Genomic DNA, 24,422 nt, shown 5'->3' with positions numbered 1-24,422 from the left:
GAACAAATATGTCACTTCCCTCATGAATAATCAGCCTATATTTCATCCTGTGAACATTAAATTCCATCAACTGAAACTTAAGAGGGCATGTATGGTTATGTCATGTTTCAGAATCTTTCAAGAAGATGAAATCTCTATCAGCACTGCCACCTTTATGAATATGAAAAACAGGAGTTTGATGTCTATGCCTTCATTGATTGGACAACCACCCATTATTAATATTTATTGAGTGCCTGCTATGTACCAGGCAGTTATCATGGAGCTGTCACAGGTTATCTCATTAATACTTGAGGTAGATATCATTATTGCTATATTAAAGATGATGAAACTGGAGTTCACAGAGATTAAATGATTTGTCCAAAATGACACACACAATAAAAATAGCAGCTCTGAATTTAAGTTCAAATACCTTTTTTGCTGTATTCTGTGTACTGTTTTTAGAAGAAATACTGATTTACCTCCAAATGGATCAGAGACTGGAGACCTTACTGTTGTTCTCCATTCAAAACTGTGGACTTTGTCTTTCTCACAATGAGTTCTGTCTCATAATGAATATTTAAGTGAGAGAGATTTATATTTTTGACTTTCTCAAATGAACTAGCCAGAAAGATTACTGCAGTGAGTTATTGTGTTATCTATCTATTGATCTATGTATGCTTAATGTACTGCATATAGCTTACTAGTTCATTTTGAGTACACAAATTTATATTTGTTCAAAAATGTGGCTGCTTTATATCATATATCACTATTGGTTGAATGAAATAAATAATTCAACAAGAAATTCCAAAATTATTTTTAAACTATGTATGCAATCATGATGGAATTTTAAAGATACATTAGAAATACAGAATCTAAAGCATTGATCTTTACCTTTGTTAGAACTCTGTGAAAACCACTGATATTAGAGCATGAAAAAGGGCATTTGCAATTTAGTTGACACACATACACAAAAAGAACATATTTTACTTAATATTGTTGAATACACACAAATTATCAAAAATTTTAATTTTTAAATAAAAATATTTTAAGAGAGTGTCCTTTCTTTGTGTCTATTTTGATTATTTCTGTACCAGAAATGTATAAAACTTATAAAGAAGAATTTAAGGGTTTAATATGTTTCATTTTCATACCAAGTTTTTATTTACTGACAAAATGCATGCAATGATAGTGAATTTTCAACAAATCAAATGATCAATATTAACCTATTCATACTTCCTTGCAACACTGATATTTATTATTTAATACATCTCAATAATAGATTATTAGTAAGTTGATTATATAAATAATCAAAAGTCTCCCAACAAAGAAAAGTCCATGACCAGATGGCTTCACTGGTGAATTCCACCAAAATTTCAAAGAAAACTTAGTAACAATTCTCAAACTCTTCCAAAAAATAAAAGGTTGAAATTCTTCCAAACTCGTTATATAAGGCCAGTATTATCCTGATAACAAAACCAGTATCCCTATTGAACATAGGTGCAAAAAGTCCTCAACAAAACATTAGCAAATTGATTTCAACAATACATTAAATGGTTCACACACCATGGTAAAGTAGAATTTGTTCCAGGAATACATGGATGGTTCAACATCTGCAAATCAGTCAGTGTGATATAACATGTTAATAAAATTAAAAATAAAAATTAGATGATAATCTCAATAGATGAAGAAAAGCATTTGAAAAAATTCAACATCCTTTTATGACAAATCTCTCAAAAAATGGGCCTACAGGGAACATACCTCAATACAATTAAGGCAATATGTGGCAAGCCCCAGCCAACATACTCAATGGAAAGAAGGTGAAAGCCTTTCCTCTAAATCAGGAACAAGACAAGGTGGCCCACTCTGACCACTTTTATTTAACATAGTATTGGACATCCAGCCGGAGCAGTTAGGCAAGAAAAATAAATAAAGAGCATCTAAATTGGAAAGAAAGAAGTAAATCTGTCACTATTTGCAGATGAAACAATATTATATATAGAAAACCCTAAAACTTCATCAAAAAACTATTAGAACTAATAAAATCAGTAAAGCTCCAGGATATAAAATCAATATGCAAAAATCTGTTTTATTTTTATACCACTACTAATGAACTACCAGAAAAAGAAATAAAGAAAACAATCCCATTCACAGTTACATCAAAAACAATAAAATATCTAGGAATAAACTTAAGGAGGTGAATATTTGCATATTAAAAAAACTACAAGACATTAATGAAAAATTGTAGAAGACACAAAGGGAAAGATAGTCCATGCTCATGGATCAGAAGAATCAATCAATATTGTTAAAATGCCCATATTACCCAAAACAATCTACAGATTCAGTGCTATCTCTATCAAATTTCAATGGTATTTTTCAAAGAAATAGGACAAATAAACTTAAATTTTGTATGGAACCACAAAGAAACAATAGCCAACGCATTCTCAAGAAAGAACAGAGCTGAAGGCATTACACTCTCTGATTTCAAACAATTTTGTGTGCTTGGGATGGGCCCTTGTTCTTGATGGTAGCTGAATTTTTCTGAGAAGGAGGATAGCATGTAAATATACCATAGAGGAGGGCTCATAGCTCATCTAATCTTTCTAATCCCAATTAGTCCAAGATCATATTGACTTTAAAGAAATTATTCCCCATATTTTTGTCTGGTATTATGCAGATAACATTGAAAATGATGTTTGAATACATGTAATGGTCTAGATGAATAAATTGTCCATGTGATGGTGTTTGGGAATTTTTATTGAATTTATTGAGATGATATTTGTTAATAAAATTATATAGGTTTCTGGTATACAATTCTATAATATATCATCTGTATATTGCATTGTGTTTACCACCAAAGTCAAGTTTCCTTCCATCATCATTGATCCCCCCCTTTACACTCTTCTACCTCCCCTCATCCCCCTTTTCCTCTGATAATCACAATACTGTTGACTGTGCCTATGAGGTGTTTATCTTCTTTCACATTTTCAACCCAGCTCCTCATCCCCCCTCCCTTCTGACAGCTATCAGTCCATTCTCTACATCTATGAGTCTGTTTCTATTTTGTTTTGTTTTGTTTATTGGATTCCACATATAAGTGAAATCATAGATTCAAGGTATTTGTCTTTCCCTGCTTGGCTTATTTCATATAGCATAATACTCTCCAAGTCCACCCATACTGCTATAAAGGAAACCATCAACAAAATGAAAAGACAACCCATTGAATGGCAGAACATAGTCAACAATGATATATCTGCTAAGGGGTTGATACTAAAAATTTATAAAGAACTTATACAATTCAACACCAAAAAAAAAAAATCTAATTTTAAAAATGTTCATGTGAATTCTGCCATCAGCTACATCAAGGTTCAAATCTGAGATTCACCACAGAAGGGCTGCATAGCTTGGGACATGTGACAATGAGTTAAACATAGATTTCCTCTCCTGAACCTTGTCTAATACCAACTCAAAAATTATAGGGATGATTAAATAGGATAAGTTATGTAAAGCTCCGAGCAGTGTTTGGCCTGTGTTAAGTGCTGGAAATGAAATTGATATATGTTTTCATGGTTATTACAACTATTGCTTCTGTGAGGGGAGAGGAAAGAGAAGAATTTTAAAGAGACAAGTAATTTAATTTCTTGTTTAAAGCCCCTTCACATTTAAAAGTTTCAATTCTAAAAATCAGGTGGTAGAAAGGGTGAAGGAATAGGAAAGAAGGTTTAAGTCAACAAGGAAATAACATTTAATTTAATAGCAAATATTTAATTCACTGCAGATGTTAATAAAACACTAGCAAAAAAAAATTTAAGCAAATCGTGTTTCTTTATTATTCATTCATTTGAGTTTGGGCCTTCAAAATATCAAACTTAATTTATATATTCCTCTCAATAGCCACCAAATCTTCCAAAATGCTTTTTTGAACTACCAACTGAAGTTAACCAGAATTATCCTCTTTTTTGTTCTTGTATTTTAAAGATGTTAGGGGAGGGACATTTAGCAGTTCAAACTGCAGATCCTAAATGAAGCAGCTAATGAAATGTAATAATTATGATTTATGTTCACAAATAATTTAAGCAAATAGGCAAATTTTCTCACATGTTTTAATTTAACAAAAAAGTCCATACTCATGGATACAGAGGAAATGGAGATGTAAAAACACAAGGGAGGGAGCAATTATGAAGAGACATATTCATTCTGCAGGCATATGTTTATCCAGTCATTTATTCAATAAATATTTGTTGAGCACCTATTATCTGCTTGAAGTTCTGGCAGGTGCCGATGATATAGCAACAGAAAAGAAAGATACCACCACCAGAGGGGTTTGTTTTAAGGCAAAATATAATCATGTCTGTCCCCTTCTTCAATACTTTCTTGTCTTCAATGCCTCTTAAGAGAAAAGACTCCTCACCAGGACTGAGACAAGGTCCTTTGAAATGTAGCCCCTGTCTCCTTCTCAAGATACAAAGTTGAGCTTCTCTCATTTAAACTAATCCCCTGGCTATGCTGGAGGACTATTTGCCATTGCTATGCCTTTTCCTGCTTCTGAACACTTCCTGTAAATCTTCACTCCATTTACCTGGGAAGTTAATTCCTCCTCCATTCAGGTTTTCATCATTTGGTGAATGAAATAATAATAGTAGTAGTAGTAGTAGTAATCTACACTAATAAAAGACATACATACAAATTGACTGTACCTTCACTATGACTTAAGCCATACCCACTAGCCAATCAGAGCAACTATATGCAAATTAACCCAACCGAGATGGCAGCCAGCAGCCTCGGAGCTGGAGCAAGCAGGAGGCTTGGTTGGCCCAATGATGGAAGAAGCCAAGCTTCCCGCCTGCTCTGAGCTCCACTCAAAGCAACAAAGTTTCAATTGTAGAAGGTAAATAAACCCCAGATACCTGCTTTTAGCCATCCATAGCCACAGAGCTGGAGCAAGCAGGAGTGGGTTGCCCCTGGCAATGGAGGAAGCCAAGCCCGCCCTGGCCGGCTCTGAGCTCCACTCAAAGCTACAAAGTTTCAATTATAGAAGGCAAATAAATCCCAGAATAAAAAGATAAAAAGGAGAGTCTGGGAGCTTTCATCGCCCGGGGGGGTGGGGGGGGGATTGGCCAGCCTGAAAACAGCCCTCAGCCCCTCACCCAGACTGGCCAGGCACCCCAGTGGGGACCCCCACCCTGAAGGGGGTGTGACCAGCTGCAAACAGCCATCAGCCCCTCACCCAGGCTGGACAGGCACCCCAGCAGGACCCCCACCCTGATCTGGGACACCCTTCAGGGCAAACCAGCCGGCCCCCACCCATGCACCAGGCCTCTATTCTATATAATAAAAGGGTAATATGCAAACTGACCCTAATAGCAGAACGACTGGGAATGACCAGTCACTATAACACACACTGACCACCAGGGGGCAGACGCTCAATGCAGGAGCTGCCTCCTGGTGGTCAGTGCGCTCCCACAGGGGGAGCTCTGCTCAGCCACAAGCCAGACTGATGGCTGCCAGTACAGCGGTGGTGGTGGGAGCCTCTCCCACCTCCTCAGCAGCGCTAAGGATGTCCGACTGCAGCTTAGGCCTGCTCCCTGCTGGCAAGTGGACATCTCCCGAGGGCTGCCAGGCTTCCAGAGGGATGTCTGACTGCCAGCCTGGGCCTGATCCCCCAGGGAGCGGGCCTAAGCCAGCAGGTGGACATCCTTCAAGGCGTCCCAGACTGCAAGAGGGCATAGGCCAGGCTGAGGGACCCCCCGAGTGCACAAATTTTTGTGCAATGGGCCTCTAGTCTACACTAATAAAAGAGAAAAATGGTAATTGGCGTACGGTGATACCGTTTTCATTGGCTAATCAGGGCTATATGCAAATTAACTGCCAACTAAGATTGGCAGTTAACTGCCAACAAGATAGCGGCTAATTTGCATATGTAGGCACAATGCAGGGAGGCGAAAGGGAAAGCAGGAAGAAGCCCCCTGCCACTGACAGTGATCAGAAACCCAGGGGGGAGCTAAGAGCTGGGGGGCAGGGCAAAGGCGGCCCTTGCCCTGCCCCCCAGCCATGATCAGAGAATCAGGCGCCTTTGCCGCCCTGGACAGTGATAGCAGGAAGTAGGGGTGGAGCCAGCGATGGGAGCTGGGCACAGTCGAAGCTGGCAGTCCCAGGAGCTAGGGGTCCCTTGCCTGGGCCTAAAGCAAAGCCCACAATCGTGGCGCCCCCCGCTGCCACTGCAGGTCCCCGCTGCCCGGGCCGGACGCCTAGGCCAGAGGCGTTAGGCCTGGGCAGGGGCGGAGCCTGCAACCACGGGGAGCTGGGGGTCCCCTGCCCAGGCCTGACACCTCTGCCGGAGGCCTCAGGCCTGGTCAAGGGGCCGATCCGGTGACTGGTGATCGGAGGGTGATGAGGGTCAACTCCTCTGGCTGAGGCATCAGGCCTGTGTGGGGGGCGGAGCCGGGGATTGGGGGGATATGATGGTCCCCTTGCCCAGGCCTGAAGCCTGGGTCAGAGGCGTCAGGCTTGGGCGGGGGGTGGAGCAAGCGATCAGAGGGAGATGGGGGTCCCCTGCCCAGGCATGATTCCTGGGCCAGAGGCCTCAGGCCTGGGTGGGGGCCAGAGCCAGTGATCGGGGGGAGATGGGGGTCCCCTGTCCAAGCCTGACACTTCTGGCGGAGGCATCAGGCCTGGGCAAGGGGCCGATCAGGCGATCGGAGGGTGATGGGGGTCAATGCCTGAGGGCTCCCAGTATGTGAGAGGGGGCAGGCTGGGCTGAGGGACACTCTCCCCCCACACACACACACCCAGTGCACGAATTTCGTGCACCGGGCCCCCAGTATAATAATAATAAAATCACTCATTATCACTTGTTTAAAGGCTTTTCTAATCGATTGTAATTTCCCTGAGGGATTTTTTATGCCTGCCTATTTGGTTTTTCAATGTTTTATAAAACAATGCTAGAGTTTTTGTTTTGTGGGTATTACACCATTAATTTGTACAGTCGGGAATAAAGAAAGTGAAGATTAGTTGGGGGAGGTGAATGATGCGTGATATAGGTAGCCAGGGTCTGTGGGAAGCTAGAATTTGTTCTGGAAGGGACAGACAGAAGAATATAATTTTGAAGAAATCATTCAAAAATAAAACTGCTCACAAATAGTTCCCATTTTTCAATATGACAATAAGGTTGATCCCATGTTGGTACACTTCACCCTTAGTGCTGGAAATAACAGGAGATGTCCCTCCAGGGAAGACCCAGAAATAACAGAATTAGCAGGTAACACGACCATAATGTGATGTGGAAGAAAGTGGTGGGGCCTTGAGCTATTTGATGAAGTCTCCCATTTCTCCATCCCAGAAATGTTTGTTTAATGTTCCGAATGACATTGAGGGAGGTTTGTGGTTGGTGGTGAGAAGTGATACACGTTCCTGTGTGTTGCTGTCATTATTTTACACACTAGATTTACAGCTTTGTAAGTAGCACTTATATGGAGCTTTAAGAAATTTAACAGAAAAATGTTATTATCATATAAAGGAACTAGCAATTTTCAATTTGAGGATGGAACCTGGGCTGAAAATGTATGTTTATTTGACAGGTATTTCTGGAAATGCAGTGCAAATTCACAACATAACAAGGTTTCAGCATCCATGCTTAAGAGAACAAATTTTAAGAACACCCTCTCTTAAGTGCTAAAAATAGTTAGATTGCTAAAAGTTTTTCATATTAATACTTTAATCAAGTCCCTTTATTCATTCTTCTAAATTATTATTTTGTGTTTCTTACTTTACTTCAATGCAAAAAATAATTAATGAATCTTTAGTTACAACTCAGCCTTATCTGGTCCTATTTTCATATACATAAATCTTTAGTGTAGTCAAGAGTCTGGGAAAGGCTGCAATGAAGGACAACATGGCACAAACCAAATGTATGGAAACTAGGAGTATAGAAACTTTAGTCTTATGAGAGCCACACAAGCTATGGTGTAATTGTAACCTTAAATTATCTCTGAAAAAAGTTTATATTCTTCCAAGTAAACAGTTGAAATATTAAACAAAGTGTTGATTTTTTTAAAAAACATTGCATCCTCTATTATTTTCCCCACCATAGGAGTATAACGGGTTTGATTGTATAACACATCAAATAGAGCAGTGTTACTGTTTACATTACTGCCAGTATCTCTATTTGTAACAAATGGATGTCAAAATAGCTTCCTTTACAAGCTTGGTTAGTCTCACTGACTTCTGGGCAACTCTGTCCCACCATCAGCATGGTTTCTCCTGTTCACAGGAACATGAACACCTATTGCTAAAGTGTGAAGCACTATAGAAATATAAGTGCTATTGTGTCACAGGTAGGCTCACTAAGAACTTGCTTGCAAAAATAGTGGGATGATGGTGAAGATATTATTTGGCTTACTAGAAACCAAATTATACCCTATTTTTTTTCTATTATGCTTATTTCCACTTAATTAGTTGCCTTCATAAACTAGCATAATCTAGTTAGGGCAAAATGCTCCTAAATAAATAAATACCTGAAAATTTTCATCTCTCATTTTTATCTGTTTTACATTTGGCCATTAATAAATTAACCTGATATTTTTTTCTGATTCCGTTACTCCAGTTTTTCATTATTTTTTCCAAACGTTTATTAGTGTCTACGGTCTTGATATGAAAAAGTCAAAATGTTTTGTAGAATTTTACCTGTAATAATTACATGTTGTTTAATGTGTCAGTGCAGCTACGCTGTTATATGCTGATGATATATATCAATTCCTAGAGAAATCATGTCACCATAACTGCCAGAGTAAGTTTCAAATCACCAATAATTGTCATAATTTTATTTAACACTTCTATAATTGTAACTGTATTTCAAACCAAGAGAAGTAAAGAGCTCTCTGGGTTCCTTCCCCCTTGTTAAGTGGACTAATCCCATTCATATGGGCATTACCTTCATGATATACTTACCTCCCAAAAGCCCCACCTCTTAATACCATCACCTTGGGAGTTGAGATGTCAACATACAAATTTGGGGAGACACAAAGATTCAGCCCAATGCTCTATGATTAACATTAGACTTCCAAAGTCACTACAATCATTGGCATTTCCAGGAAGTTACATGAAGATTGAAAAGAAGTAGAGGATAAGGAATTTACTTTTATGCAAATCATGAAGAATTTGTACACCTCACTCTGCACATGGCCTCTCTCAAATGTAAGGAACACTAGAAAATGTAGTCTTAAGAAAGTCAGCCTCTTTTATTAAATAAGAAACAAATGGATTTTAGAGGGGAACAACTAGAAATCTACTATGGCCCAAACTCTAATCATGCAAACATGCATGAATACCCTTCTCATTAAAGAAACAACCAAACAAAGAAAGATTCCTGCCTTCTATCCAACAGAGAAAATCCAAGCCCAGTTCAAATATCTGCAACCAGCTCAAAATACAGAATCTCTGTAAGATATGCAGAAAACTACAATGGGCCTTGATGTGGTTTTTTGAAGTGTGGTGGCCTAAATAATAAGTTATATTTCCTTCCCTCTCCCCCTTACAAAATGCCCAATGTAAAGCAGTGGAAAAGGAACAACAGAAACTTTTGGGGAAATACTGAAGGTTCCATAGGAAATAACAATTACAGAATATTGGCACGCTGAGATTAAACAACACCTAAGCAACAGCATTGAAATGAGTTTTCTGATTAATGCATTTGGCAGCCTGGGTTCTCTTTTCTGAAATTTTTTCGAGATTTACTGGCAGGTTCTTCCTCATCTTAATGGATACATGGCCTTATCCGTGGCTGTATGTGAATCGGGTAAAGAAGAGCAATGTCCTCGCTGGGGACTTCACAGTTTTCGCAGCAGGCTTCCTCTGGTGCGTGTTAGGGGACCTGAGGATTGTTCTAGGGCTCATAGTCTAATGGGAAGATGCGAGGGCATCTCAGGGCAACACTCATTATTTATTGCTATGAGAAAGAGAAACCATTTACGTATCTAAGCCCCTTAAGCCCCACATTTCTAAACCCACTCCCATTTTAAATGATAAAATTAACACATAAATCAGGCAGAGATAACTTCCCTGAGTCACGTGAAATTCACTTTTGTTTCCTCTAGAAAAATGACTCATTCCTATTGGAGCATACACCTTTTGTAAACCTTCCTAAAAGTAGCAAAGGTTACTAACAGGATTTGTTCAGTTTTTCCCCCCATAGTGCAAAGTATACACAAGCTTATAGGCTTACGGCCAAGTTTTCTCTGGCAATGGCATTACAGTCGCCATCAGCTTTCTGTTCTACAGTACTTTTTCCTTGCATTCTTCACCCTCCGATTAAGTTAACGCCTCATGTTTGGGGATTTTAATGGCAATTCCACACTTCTACATACTGATTTCAATATTCAACTAAATTGTTATAACAATGAGGTTTAATATTCAGTGAGGTAGGCAGTGGTTTAGACTAAGTCTGTTCCAGAGTGATCAGTTGCAGTGGTTCTCAACCTTCCTAATGCCGCGACCCTTTAATACAGTTCCTCATGTTGTGGTGACGCCCAACCATAAAATTGTTTTCGTTGCTACTTCATAACTGTAATTTTGCTACTGTTATGAATCGTAAGGTAAATATCTGATATGCTATATGTGTTTTCCGATATGTGTTTTCCCACAGGTTGAGAACCGCTGAGTTAGAGACAAGTTCCTCCGATATTTCATTCCATGACTTCCTTAGTCGTTCCCTTTATTTTCACGGTAGATGTTAGATCATCAGTTTGAATGCATTCTACCAACTGAGGAGGTGATGGTGCATAAGTCCAAGATGAGGAGCTTGTTCTTAAATTAGAAATGACCCCAAAGTTGCCCCCATCTCTCCTGTGCATATCCCATGACTTAGTCACAAGGGCACATCTAGCTGCAAGGGTGGTTGGGGAGTGTATTTTTTGCCAATGTAAATTACTCTCCTATAGAAGATAGGGGGAGTAGTATTTGGATGAGCAAAGGTGTTGATGCTGAGAGGGTTCATTGTGATTATTTTCCATGATTTTGCATTACCCATTACTTCACAGATATCTTACATGTTCCACTTTCCCCTTTTTAGACTTCTGAGAGTTCACCTTCCCTCTTGGTGTGTATGTATACTGTATGATTGACAATACCTGTCACTATTCTTCTTTTACCCCCTCTCTTATCTTCATCAATTAAAGTTGGAATCTAGTGAGAAACATAGTAATGCTACATGGTAGTTTTGGGGGGCTACTGGTCTTCATATAACACACTTTGGGAAACATAATCAGGCTTTCTCATGGAAAAATTATTGTGAGGAAGGCAGGGAGAAGCTTCTAACAATGCTCTCATTTTTCTCTTCACCCCTATAAATGAGAATGCTGCTTTTCAAAGCATAGTATTCTTAGGGCTGCCACTTCTTGATTATACAGGGAATCAATGTAACAATTCTCAGGAATTTGCTACGCATTTATAAGTGTTCTCAATTGGGTTGCATCATTCTTATTAAGATAAGCATGTAGGGGAAAATGGGGGATACTGTAATAGTGTCAACAATAAAATAAAGATAAGCGTGTGAAAGAAGAGATAAACATCCAGCCACCAGCCAATGGCCTTAGGTTTCTACAATCTGAAACCATTAGGAAGATGGGAAGAAGACCATAGTGCCATACATTTTCCCTAGATAGTTTGTGTATAACTATCCCGGGCAATGAAGGCTGGGCTAGGTAATCTTTGCATTAGCATTTGCCTTCCAGAAGATAAAAATGGTCAAACTTCTGTCTCTCTCTTCAATATATCAACTTTTTCTTTTTTGCTTCTCTTCACTTACTATCAATGAAATCTCAAGTTTCTAATAAAATGAGACCTATGAGATTGCCTTAGGGAAAGGACAGCGACATAATTAGAGGCTTTTCTTCCTTCCTTCCACCCTAACCCTTTGTCGTCTATCACTCACACTCAGCTCTTACATAATTTAGTTTTTGATATAAAGCCATTTCCTTGCTACACTTTTGTATACTAAAAGGAAATTAGTAATCTTAAGGCAATTGATAAATTCATAAGTAAGATTTAGGCAGAAGACTTTAAATGAAGGAGCTTGAGGTTAAAATACAGTGTATCATAAATATTAATAGATCCCTAAGTAAATCAAAATATGCATTCACTATCCAAACACTAAGCTCAATTAAAATAACATCCACTTTTTGTATATCATTTTTAAAAAATATAACTTGGGTACATTAGGCTACTCATGTAAATGGTGGCTAATCTTCCTATGAGCAATATGATCGATTATCCCATAAAGATTTATTGAGAAGCTATCATATGCCAGGCATTGTAGACCAATCATCCTGGAAAAAATACGAGCAAGTAAACTAAGGAGAGAAGAAATCCTATGCCAGGGAGCTGTTACATTCTACACGTGGGAAACAGCCAAATAAGGGAATAAACAAGTATGTTTGTTGGTTATATAATATGTACATTAGTGACAGATAGTAAGGTGAACAAAGCAAGGTAAGGATGGGTGAATGCTAGTTTAGATAGATTAGTGAGAGAAACCTCTTGCAAATGACATTTGAGTGGATTCTGAAAGAATAAGAAAAGAGACAGCTGCACGTTTAGGAAAAGTGTGTTCAGGTGGTGGGAATAGCTAATGAAAAGGTGCTGAGACGGTAATGTGTTTGTTATATTCAGGAAGTCGCTAGGAGGCCAACCTGCCCTATGCAGAGTGAACCAAGGGGAAATGGGACAGGTCTATGTGTGCAAAATAAGATTTTTACATTTTTCCTAAAGGACTAGGGAAGCTATTTATGGGCTTTTAATAGAGAACTAATATGATCTAATTTACTTCTATGAGAATGACTTTGGCCCTCGCTGGTTTGGCTCGGTGGATAAAGTGCCGCCTGCGGACTGAAGGGTCCCAGGTTCGATTCCCATCAAGGGCACATTCCTGGGTTGTGGCCTTGGTCCCTGGTGGGGGGCATGCAGGAGGCAGCCTATCAATGGTTCTCTCTCATCATTGATGTTTCTATCTCCTCACCCTCTCACTTCCTCTCTGAAATCAATAAAAATATATGAGGGGGAAAAAAGAATTCCTTTGACTGCTATGCAGAAAATTGAAACAGAGGAAGCAGGGCACAGAGACCAGTTATACTGTGTTTATGTGAAAGATGGTGAAACTAACCATAGTCATAGCTGTGGAGATGTTTAGAAATGTTTAAATTCTGGATATATTTTGCAAAAAGTGAAAGAATTTGCTGTTGGATTAGACATTAGAAGTGAGAGAAAAGGAGAAGCCTCCACAGCTTTCAGCAAGAATAACACTAATTAAGGTGCCATTTATAAAGATGGAAAGCATTCGAAAAGCACTAGTCTGAATGGGAAATAATATTTTTTTAAAAATTTATTGATCTTAGAGATGAGATGAGAGAGAGAGAGAGAGAGAGAGAGAGAGAGAGAGAGAGAGAGAAAGAGAGACATCTATCAGTTGCCTCCGAAACATGTCCTAACAAGGAATTGAACCAACAACCTGGGCATGTGCCCTGACCAGAATTGAACCCACCACCTTTTGATGATGCTGAGCCACACCGGCCAGGGAAATTTTTTATATTTGGATGTGTTAAGTTTGACATCCAAATGGAAATATGCAGAAGGCAACTGGATATACGAGACCAGAGTGGAGGGGAGGTGCTAAAGCTGGACATATAATTTGGAAATCATCAGAGTAGAGATGGTTTAAAGCCACAGGAACAGATACGATTGCCTAGGGAGTATCACTAGCAAAACGATCCAATAACTGAGCTCCAGTACTCTTCAGGGCTAAGTGGCTGGGAAATAGAGAGTACCAGTAGAGAAGAATGAGGAAATGGAGTGAGCTAAGGAGATCCAAGAGAGAACATCTCAGTAGCAATTGAAGTGTTTGAAGGAGCAGAAAATGGTCAATTGTGTTAAATGTGCTAACACAAAATGAGGAGCAAGTCTTGACCGTTGGATTTGAAAATGGCAAGATATTGGCAAAAGCTGTTTCAGTGGAGAAAACAGCCCGACTGGAATGTCTTCCAAAGCATGTGAAAGGAGAGGCAGTGAAAAAGAGTGAATGAAGTCACATCTTTTCAAGCAGTTTTGATATAAAGAGAAAAAGATAATCACTAGAAGGAGATCTCGGGGTGAAGGAAGGTTTTTGAGGATGGGAGATATAAAAAATGCTTGGAGGCTAATAGGGGCAGTGCCTTAGTGGGGGAAACTTGCTGTAGGATGAACTGATGACAATTGTGGTGGGGGAAGACTTAAAGTAACTTCAGTAAGAAACGGAGGAAGAACTCCTTTTTTCTGTTACTGAAATGTAGACGCATCTACCAAAATGCTGAGTAAAAAGAAACAGCTTATATATTTGAGAACTGCATGAACATGCCGTGGAAGGGCTAAAGAGGAATAGAAACATAATTTCAATGTTTGGAAGTGAAGATGAAATTGATGCAACTTTTTAGGATAACAGCATTAAAAGGCAAACACTGTTGACCAGATTGTCACCTTATACAGCACTTTTCTTAGAAATATACCTTTTATAACTCTCCTCTTGACAAATTTTGAAGAGTACACTTGTATTTTAGGGGAAAATTGATTTATAAATTGAAGGAAGTACTGAGGTGGCATGAGAAAATCATAGCACTCCTTGTCAATAACCTGTTATTTTTCTTCCTATTTCTTTAGAATTCTGTTTTATGCCTACAGGTTATTGGGATACTACCTGAGCACACATTTGCTTTCAAATCCCATCTGAGTTTCTGGGTTGAGCCCTCCTGATTACAGTAACATTGATTGCTGTCTAAATCTGTTGCAGTGTGCCTGAATACTATGACTACGGTCATGGAGTAAGTGAGGATGCCTATGACAGCTACGGTAAGACCTTTTCTTTACTAAAACTGTGAAATCAGAACATTCATCAGTCACTGACAACTCAGAAATTACTTCTATCTTTCTCGCCCCAGTTTTTACAGAAGTCCAGACTCAGTTGATTTATGTAATTCCAGGGTGAGATTTGACATACAGAACCAGTGCCAGAAAATTAGACAGATCAATTTCGATCAATATTTCAAAAGCAATTATTCACAATCATAGATCATTTTCAACAGCAACAATAAGTATATCTGAACAGTGTCTTATAAGTTTCACTGTGTCCATTGTCTGACTCATTGATTTGACAATAATCATGTGTCTTTCCTGCTTTCAGAAAGATCATCAGAGTAATACACAATTGAAATATTTAAAAACTTTTAAGGGCAGATATTGTAGCTTTCAAGTTATTTTCTATAGTGTGTGTTATTCTTAAAATTGCCAGATAATGCTTGCCTCATGAGAATTAATACTCAATAAATATATTAGCCTATAAAATTAATTTTAAAAAATACATTGCTTAATTAAAATACATAACACTTTGAATTAATTGTAATTCAATTCAGTAAGATTTTACTGAGTGCCTATGAAACGTATAAATATAGTACATCACTTTAAAGGGTAGTTACTCCACTAAATTAAAAAAAAAATTCTAAAGGGTAGTTACTCATTTCTTAAAAGACGTCTACAGCAACAACAGTTGACCAACTTGAAAAACACTCATTTAAGGGTTTCCAGGCCCAGATTTTTATTAACATAATGCCAATGCCACTCCGTTCCCACTTATGGGAAACAATAAAGGACACAATACATGTTCCTCATGCGGGGCTCCACATGATGAAGGTGTAGCCCTGCATTAGGATGGCATTTGGATGGTCCAGACACCAGGAGGAATTACACTCTACCTGGACCCACAGTCACCAAACTGACTAATTTCTCTCAGTGGAATATCACTAGGCTGAGCTCAAAAATAGGAGTAGAAAGGTAAACCAATATTACAATTGCCATTCATAAGCTGATTACTTATATATTTTTTCTCATGTATTGCTTTATAATAAATTGTAATATTAAGTATTTTTTATCTCCACTTAATAGTGAGGAAACTGAACCACAGAGGTTAAGTCAACTTCTGTTTTTATATTCTCATCAGTGGTTAGAACGCTATTAATTAATTGCTGCAACCACACACAGGGTACCTCATGTAGCTCTGTGCTAAGCAACGCGTAATGAGGATTAGAGGCCATGGAGATAATCATCATTATGCATTATATGTGTATCTATAAACCAGTCCCCATTATTACCCTGCAGGGTACACACTCACATTGTCATCTGCATGTTACAAATGAGGAACTAAGGCTTAGGCCATGCAGTAACCTGCCTCAGTTAAACAATCAGCAAAAGACATAGAAAGAATGTGAACTCAAGTTTGTCTCATTTTTGTTTCTGTTGTCGGGAGTTGGGGCAGAGTTCTGTGGACTGTGGGAGAAAGAGAACAGGATCTGGTACTTTAAACTTGAATTTGTTTTAAAGAAAAGATATTCAGCTTAGTGTGATCTTATCTAAATCTTGCCAACTGTTGTCCTACTAATCTAAGGAGATGAAGATTTTCTATAGCATTTCACAGGAAAAAAATAAAGAATTAGTAAACAATGAGCACCAGACTGAGAGAGATAAGAATATTCTTCAAAACAACTTAAACATATTTTCAGAAATTATTTCACAGAAATAATAGTTGATGGACACCTTTGCATAGGTCCAGCCCAGTTGGTGAGCTACCATAGAAAGTACAGCTTTAATTTTGTTCTCTATATTCTTCCCTCATTGGAAAGAGGGATCAAAGATATCATTTGGTCTTTATTAAGAACAATAATATACCCAACCCAGGCCTTCTCCAAAGCCACATGCCTGGGCCAGCCAGGCTGAGCTGAGAGATTGCCCAACACCCCAGGGTAGCCCCGCCCAATACTGCAGCATTCTCTGAATTCAACACAACAATAAGTGTATCTCCATTGTTCCAGCACATTCTTAATCAAATGGGAATCAAGCCTCTTATCTTGTAAGATTAGTTACTGAGGATGATAGATGAATAGGACACAATAGGGGCCTTTTTTTAAATTCATTCAACTTTACTTTAGTGCACATAAGTATTAACAGGCTCTAGGAATATGATGGTGTACAAGATAGACTTTGTCCCTCCTCGGGTTCTACTGTCTGTCTACTGTTCAGAAACAGGGCTACATATAAAAAAAAAATGGTGCCATGTTTTAAACTGTGTGATGCAAGAGTTCTACAGAAGGTCAGAGAACTTTACTCTTGAATATTTATTTAATGGGTAACACATGTAAGCCATTGTGCTTAATCCTGGGCATACTGCAGTGAACAATCTCTTGCAGTTGCATGCTAATGAGAAGACATTATTTGCGCATCACTTTTTAAAAATGAAATTTCATTTGCAAAAGCACAGTTACTAGTTTTTACACTTGTCACATCAACCTGAGAAAAATCACACCTATGAGCTTTACTGTACAGCTTTGCATGGTGGGGATGGAGTTGATGATAGATGACTGGGTAGTGGGTAATGAGATGAGATTTCTTTTTTTTAAATATACTTTATTGATTTTTTTACAGAGAGGAAGGGAGAGGGATAGAGAGTTAGAAACATCAATGAGAGAGAAACATCGATCAGCTGCCTCCTGCACACCCCCTACTGGGGATGTGCCTGCAACCAAGGTACATGCCCTTGACCAGAATTGAACCTGGGACCCTTGAGTCTGCAGGCTGATGCTCTATCCACTGAGCCAAACCAGTTAGGGCAAGAGATGAGATTTTTAATTCCAAATTCTTTACATTTTATTTTTTATTAAATTGATTGGGGTGATATTAGTTAATTAAATAATGTACTTTTCAAATGCACACTTCTGTAATACATAACCTATAAATTGCATTGTGTGGCTACCACCCAAAGTCATATCTCCTTCCATCACCAGATACTTGCCCCCCTTTATCCTTTATACGCTAACACCATCTAAGGCAGCGGTTCTCAACCTGTGGGTTGCGACCCCTTTGGCGGTTGAACGACCCTTTCACAGGGGTCACCTAGACCATCCTGCATATCAGATATTTACATTACGATTCATAACAGTAGCAACATTACAGTTATGAAGTAGCAACAGAAATAATTTTATGGTTGGGTCACAACATGAAGAACTGTATTTAAAGGGCCAGAAGGATGAGAACCACTGACTAAGGCAATAGGGAAAAGTGTGTGAATACAAACTATTGCTTCTCAGACCTAATGGAAATTCAGGAGCCACAGGCAGGAGATCAGAGCTTACCTCTGTAAACGATGGGGCTTACATTGTTTTGGGGGGGTTTCTTTTGTTGATGGTTTTTGGTTTTTTGTTGTTTTTGTTGTTGTTGTTGTTTTTGCTGAGGAATGAGGCTGCTCACAAGCCAGGATTCCAACCTCCCTGGTTCAACCCATCCCCCCAAATCCTCTGGGCTCACTGTGGTCCATCTGTGGTAAATACTGGGCAACAGAGTAGGGTTCAGGGAGCTCTGAACAAAAGTGTCTAAGTTTTAAATGATGCAGATGCATACTCATTTTATTTTATAAGAGTTATTTTTGCCACAGGTGTTTAGAAATCTAAGCAGATACAGAAGTCTGACTAACCTAAAAATAAGTTATTTATTTTCTTACTGTAAAACTAATACAGTATAGAAAATTTAGGTCAAAAAAAGAAGGATATTTAAATCACTCTAAATTACACTACTACATTTATTTATTCTTTACTTTTTGTTATACATTTTACCAATTTTTAATCATCATGATACATATTTTATCTTAAAAGGGTACACAACTTAGACTACTTTAGAAAAATTCCTTTAAGATTTTTCTATCCTAATATATTTCTATCACTTTCTTTTAAATCTTCACCCAAGGATATTTTCTCCATTGATTTCTAGAGTGGGAGGGATGGGCAGGGGGAGGGGGAGAGGGGGAGAGAAGGGAGGGAGGGGGGAGAGAGAGAGAAACATTGAGGTGAGAGAGACACATTGATTGGTTGCCTCCCAAACATGCCCCTACCAGCCAAGGTATATACATGCCCTTAACCAGAATCGAACCTAAGACACTTTGGTCTGCTTTAAACACTAAGCAAAACTGGCCTCTTATTTTGTACCAATACAAAATACAGAGTTTAAAATATGTTCACATGTACTATCAGAATTAACTATTAATATATTCACTTGAAAAGGAATAGTCCCTTCTTTTATGTAACCAAGAAACAAAGAAAATACTTGCATGTCAATCCATGTGGTCATGAGATTTAAATTTGATAACTTTCATACTCTCATATCCTACGTACATCGACAATAGAAAAAGGACCAGGTCAAACGACAAGGAAAAGTAAGTCCTCAGCATCATAACCTGGAAGCCCAATTAAATTAATACACATTACATGCACTCGGCTTTTGGTATTAAGTGTTATGTAGAGTGAGATTTAAGTACGGAATACTGGCTGTTCATCCTATGCTACCCAAATAGGCAGAAGAAAAAAATTTAAATAAGTATGTGGAACAGTGATTTAAGGATCCACTTATGTCATACATAGATTGATGTTGCTTAGTTATTTTTCTATACCTCACATATTAACTAGTATCCACTTATAGATCATCTTTAATAAACTCTGAACAGTCTTTAACATCAATAACATTTATTCTCAATTGTAAATCTTGCATCTCCATTTACTTGTTCACTTTCATTCTAAATAATTTCTAACATTTGGACTGTATAATGGGTATAAATATTATATCTCAATGGAATGTCTGTATTTTTATAAAATCATAACCCCAAATCTCAGTTTCCCAGCAATACCATGGATTCAAACAGTATGTGGGGCGGCTCAGGTCAGTTTTTGCTGCAAACTCCCTCCTCTGCCTCAAGCTGGCAGAAAGACCTGTGGGGCAAGCTGAGGTAGGGGCAAGGGAAGGAGGAATGCTGACCGGGATAATTGTGCTGCACTCAGAAGACTCACAGATGTATCGCTCATTCAGGATCTCTTACAGTGGTCGGCAAACTGCGGCTCGCGAGCCACATGTGGCTCTTTGGCCCCTTGAGTGTGGCTCTTCCACAAAATACCGATTTCTGCGCATGAGCCACGAAGTTTCAATCACACTGTACGTGCGCGCCCGCACGTGGTATTTTGTGGAAGAGCCACACTCAAGAGGCCAAAGAGCCGCATGTGGCTCACGAGCCGCAGTTTGCCGACCACTGCTAGGAAATGGCCTTAAATAAACCAGTAGAAAAACCCAGTCATTCACTTTGAATCTTTATACATTATGTTGTGTGCATCACCAGAGGAAGTAGTATTTGTCTTTTTGGGGCCTATGATTCACATTGAAAGAAATATGTCGACTTCCAAGAAAAACAAGTATCATTTGGGGTTTCAAAGCAATTAAATTATTCAAGATATTTGAAGAAATGTAATATTAAATAGTATACTATTTTTCTTATAGCAATGTAAATATAAATGTTTAAATAGGATGAAAATAAATATGATTATTATTTATTATATTATTTAATGTTAATATTTGTTAAACATTTCATTACTATTTACTAACATTTAATGAATGTTACATAATTATTTAATTAACACTTAAAATATTAAAATACCGGTAACTTGAATTTGTTTTTGGAAGCTGAATATTTGACTTACAGGAATTGCAAATCAGTTTTTGCATTTTAAAAATATTTCCTAATTTATGATTCATCACAGTTGTTTTGGATAAGTCTAATTAGGTCATAATTCCATAAGAGAGAATTTTAAATACAGTACATAGATCAGCTTGGCCAAGCAATGCTCCACATAAGAGACACCCTCTAAATTCTCCTGGAGACTGACAGCTAAGAACGGGCAGCAATAGTCTCTTCTCAGAGAAAAGAGCTGTTTATTAAAATGTATTTAATGTGTGAGCTGAAGAGCCAATTATGCATCCATTCTTTAGTGGCATTTTAGATGACAGCTGTGTGGAACCAAGGAGGATAATATTAATACACTGTCTTAAAATCAATGAAAGCAAAAAGAATTTTGTGTCCTATTCTAGGACATTTGAGTGCCTCACTTCAAGTCAATTGCAGAACATGAATGTATTAATTTTGTGCTGAGAACCTGGAATGATTATTCTCCCGGTGTGAAAATAAGCCCTACATTAATTAATCTGTAAAACAGCAAAGGAAAATGGAGCTAACTGGCCATCATGCCAGCCATGTGACTCCAGAACAAAGACTCTCTTTTCAATAGTAAATAGAAATACGAAGTTGAGGAAATGTGCTTTTACAAATGAAGCTGAGTTTTCTTAATATGGGCAAGATTTTATCGTTTTAAAAACTAATACAAACAATATATTTTTCTTAGGATTTATAAATATTGAAGTTGTTACATGATAAGCTATTGAAAACAATACTATGATTTATTCTATTTGATTTTAATATAGGTTGTTGAATTTTATTTTTAACTGAAAGGCTAATGATATTGCATTTTTAAATTCAGTTGTAAAATTAACTTAAAAATTTTAATTTTCTGTTTCTTACTATCTCAGAGGTTACCATGAGGTGTATATCCAATCCAACTTGTCTGGATAATAAATGCAGATTATGTTGCCTAGGCAAGAAACTATCTAAAAGAGCCATGTGCCATACCACTATTTCATTGCTTGCATTGCTAATTTTGTTAACTGTTTCAATTATGTTTTGAATTGTGCACTCCTAAATTCAGCAGTTTCAGGCAAAACTGGAACCTGCTTGTCAGTATTTTAGATCAGAGATTTTTTTTACCTTAATTACACAATTAAGAATCACCTGGTGAATACTGAAAAAATACCAAGGTCCAATTACTACCTCACATCAGCTATATCATAATCTTTGAGGATGAGAACTGGGTATTAGTTTTAAAGATTCCTGGGTGATCCTATTGCAAACTAAGGTTCAGAGTAAGTTTTAAATAGATGCATGCATGGGAGCAGGATGAAAAATAGCCTATGAACTTAATATGAATGTGCCGTTCATTTGCATTATTGGAGGTCATACTTAAGTTATATGCAGACCACTTTTAGAAAAATTGGTATTTTGTAAGTAAACAGTGTGGCCTAGAACCTGGCATTTTAAGTTAACATTTAAAAAAACTATACAGTGAGGTAATGGAAATAGAATTTAGTCCCTTTTTGAACAGTTGTGTGTTGGACAGTTAAATCTCAGACTTGACTTTGTCTAAAATGTGCCCGACGGATACAAAGTCCACAAAAAAAAATTAGAGTCCACAAGCATCTAACAACTCTCATGTTGAGACAATAAAACTAGCCACAGGAATGTTTATTTTTATCACTTTCTCTCCTGCTGAGTTCATGGTACAATCATTTTAACTGGGGGAGAGGGGAGAGCTGAGAGATCTATTGTCAGAATCTTGGGGTGAACAAATAATGTACAAAAAGTATATTCAACATGGTATAGATTTATATTTAGAATGTTGAAAAAAGGAACTTGTTTTAAAACACAAAGTACAGAATACAAAATACAAAGCTAGGAAATCACTGTCTTGCCCTCTTGGAAATACACCAGCTATGAAAGTATATACCCAGGAGATATGCCTCCTTAGGAAGTCTTCACATAATTTCCAGAGTTTGAGGAGATTTTTTGTTTATTGAAAGAGGTCATGGATTTTTAAAAAGAAACATTGTTTGAAATAAATATAATACACTTCATTTATCAAATATGTCATTATTTATTGAATGACTCAATAGGAACTGCTGAAACTACGCCAGCTGAAAATATAACTATTATTATTGATGATTTATAATCAGTGTGTTTTTGTATTAAACAAATGACTTACATAACCAGACTGGTAACTTGTCAAAACTTTAGCTCAGTTGGTAACAAGATATGCCAGTAAAAAACAAAACAAAACCTAGACTAGATAGGTCAGTCTCTCTGGAGAAAGATCTCAGAAGGCTCTTTATACTCAGCAGAGTGCAGGAGCAGCCAATAGACAGCCCAGGAGGCTTTTGGCATTTGGAAGTTCTGTCAGAGATAGGTCCCGTCATGGGCAAAGAACTAAGATTCGGGCTGCTGAGAAGAATGGGGAGAGCAAACAAGAGACTGGGTGAGGGGGTATTTCATAAGTTAAGGGCACATGTCTGCATGAAACTGCCTTTCACGTCACAACCAATCACAGTCTGGGAGACCCCAGGCCACCCTTCCTTCTAACCAGCTGCCTACAAATTTGGCAGTTCCTACTACCCCATCAGGTTTGATAATTTGCCAGAACGACTCATGTAACAGTAAAGCGCTATACTACAAATCATAGTTTCATTATAGCAAAAGGATAGACAGCAGAATGAGGCAAAGGGAGAGACACAAAAGGCAAGGTCTGGAGAGTCCCAAACGTGAAGCTTTTGAAATTTTCAGGCCTGCATTATTCTCTAGGCAGTCTGATGTTTAACAACAATGTATTGCCAACCAGGGAAACTCATTTAAGCGTCGGTGTTCAGAATGTTTTTACAGTTTCACTGTGTAGGGGTGATTGACTGAACCATCTCAATATCTATCCTCCTCTCCTCCCCTCCCCAGGTTGGGCTGATATCCCATGGACAAAGCCCACCCCCTAATCTCATGGTTGGTCTTTCTGGCAGGACCAGCCCCCATCCTGAGTCATCTCATTTGCATCAACTATCAGGTGTGGTCAGAGGGATCCACCATGGATCCAGTTGCTCCAAGAAATTCTAGGGTTTAGAAGTCAACTCACAGTAATCAGGGACAAAGGCTAGCCAAAATATTTTGTGGCAGAGGTGGTAAGATGAGAGCACCAACCTAGGAAAGGTGACATATAGGCAGGCTGGGACAAAATCCCAGAGATTTAGAGCTAGTCAAACAACCAGTTTAACATTTCTCTGAGCTTAAAGCCTGATTTTTTTCTACCTCCCATGTGTTGGTCTGAGAATACACTGGGCTCATTTCTGTCCTCAAACATAGAAAGGAGGGACTTAGGGCGAGTAAGACAACCAAATAACCACAAATGCATTCTCTTCATCTGTGAAGCTTTGTCACCAAGCCTGCCTTCTCCAGTGAATTAAAGACATTGATGGAATTCTTGGAGAAGAGAATTATTATTTTATATCACCATTTTTATTCCTTCTTCCATTATTTCTCATAAAGTCAGTGGCTGAATTCTGTAGGCTTTTCATTGATTCTGGATTTTATTCGACAATAATTAAAGTAGTTTTTAAATCAAGCAGACAAGCTTCTATGTTGTATCCAATTATTATTCACTATTTTTTTCTGTACCTTCCATTTTGGAAATCCCTTCTCTAGCTGGCATCTCTTTCTCCTTTTTACTGAGATGAGATCTTAATTCCAGTCTAAGAAGATAGATATTTATTTAAATTTGAGAACTACTGGCCTGCATTACTCAACAGCTTTAAGATATTATATAGCAGAGTCAAGAATAAAATATAAATTTAAATTTTAAGTACATATGTCAGTCATTAATACATGGTAATTAGAAATTAAATGGTACAAATTGAGTCAGTTT

General features: G+C 38.1%; 1 protein-coding gene across 10 annotated transcripts in view; it reads left to right on the top strand.

Annotated features, from left to right (window-relative positions):
• KHDRBS2 (KH RNA binding domain containing, signal transduction associated 2) overlaps positions 1 to 24,422 on the top strand; it is a 551,961-nt gene that overhangs the window by 467,418 nt on the left and 60,121 nt on the right. For 7 of the 10 annotated variants that reach the window (XR_013996149.1, XR_013996150.1, XR_013996151.1 and 4 more), the window contains exon 8: positions 14,786 to 14,844. The exons of 1 other annotated variant lie outside the window; for it this stretch is intronic. Coding sequence is in view for 3 of the 9 variants with exons in the window: in XM_081094151.1 (XP_080950277.1) it covers positions 14,786 to 14,844 (59 nt within the window). In the remaining 6 variants the exon portion in view is untranslated. Of the gene's footprint in view, positions 1 to 14,676; positions 14,845 to 24,422 lie in introns of all 10 variants that reach the window. 2 more of the 10 variants (XR_013996153.1, XR_013996154.1) reach the window with 1 other exon arrangement.

This window comes from Myotis nattereri (assembly GCF_964212035.1).
Source record: "Myotis nattereri genome assembly, chromosome: 6".
Classification (NCBI taxonomy): Eukaryota; Metazoa; Chordata; class Mammalia; order Chiroptera; family Vespertilionidae; genus Myotis; species Myotis nattereri.
The sequence above is the reverse complement of the archived record's forward strand: the minus strand, read 5'-3'. Positions and strand labels throughout refer to the sequence as shown.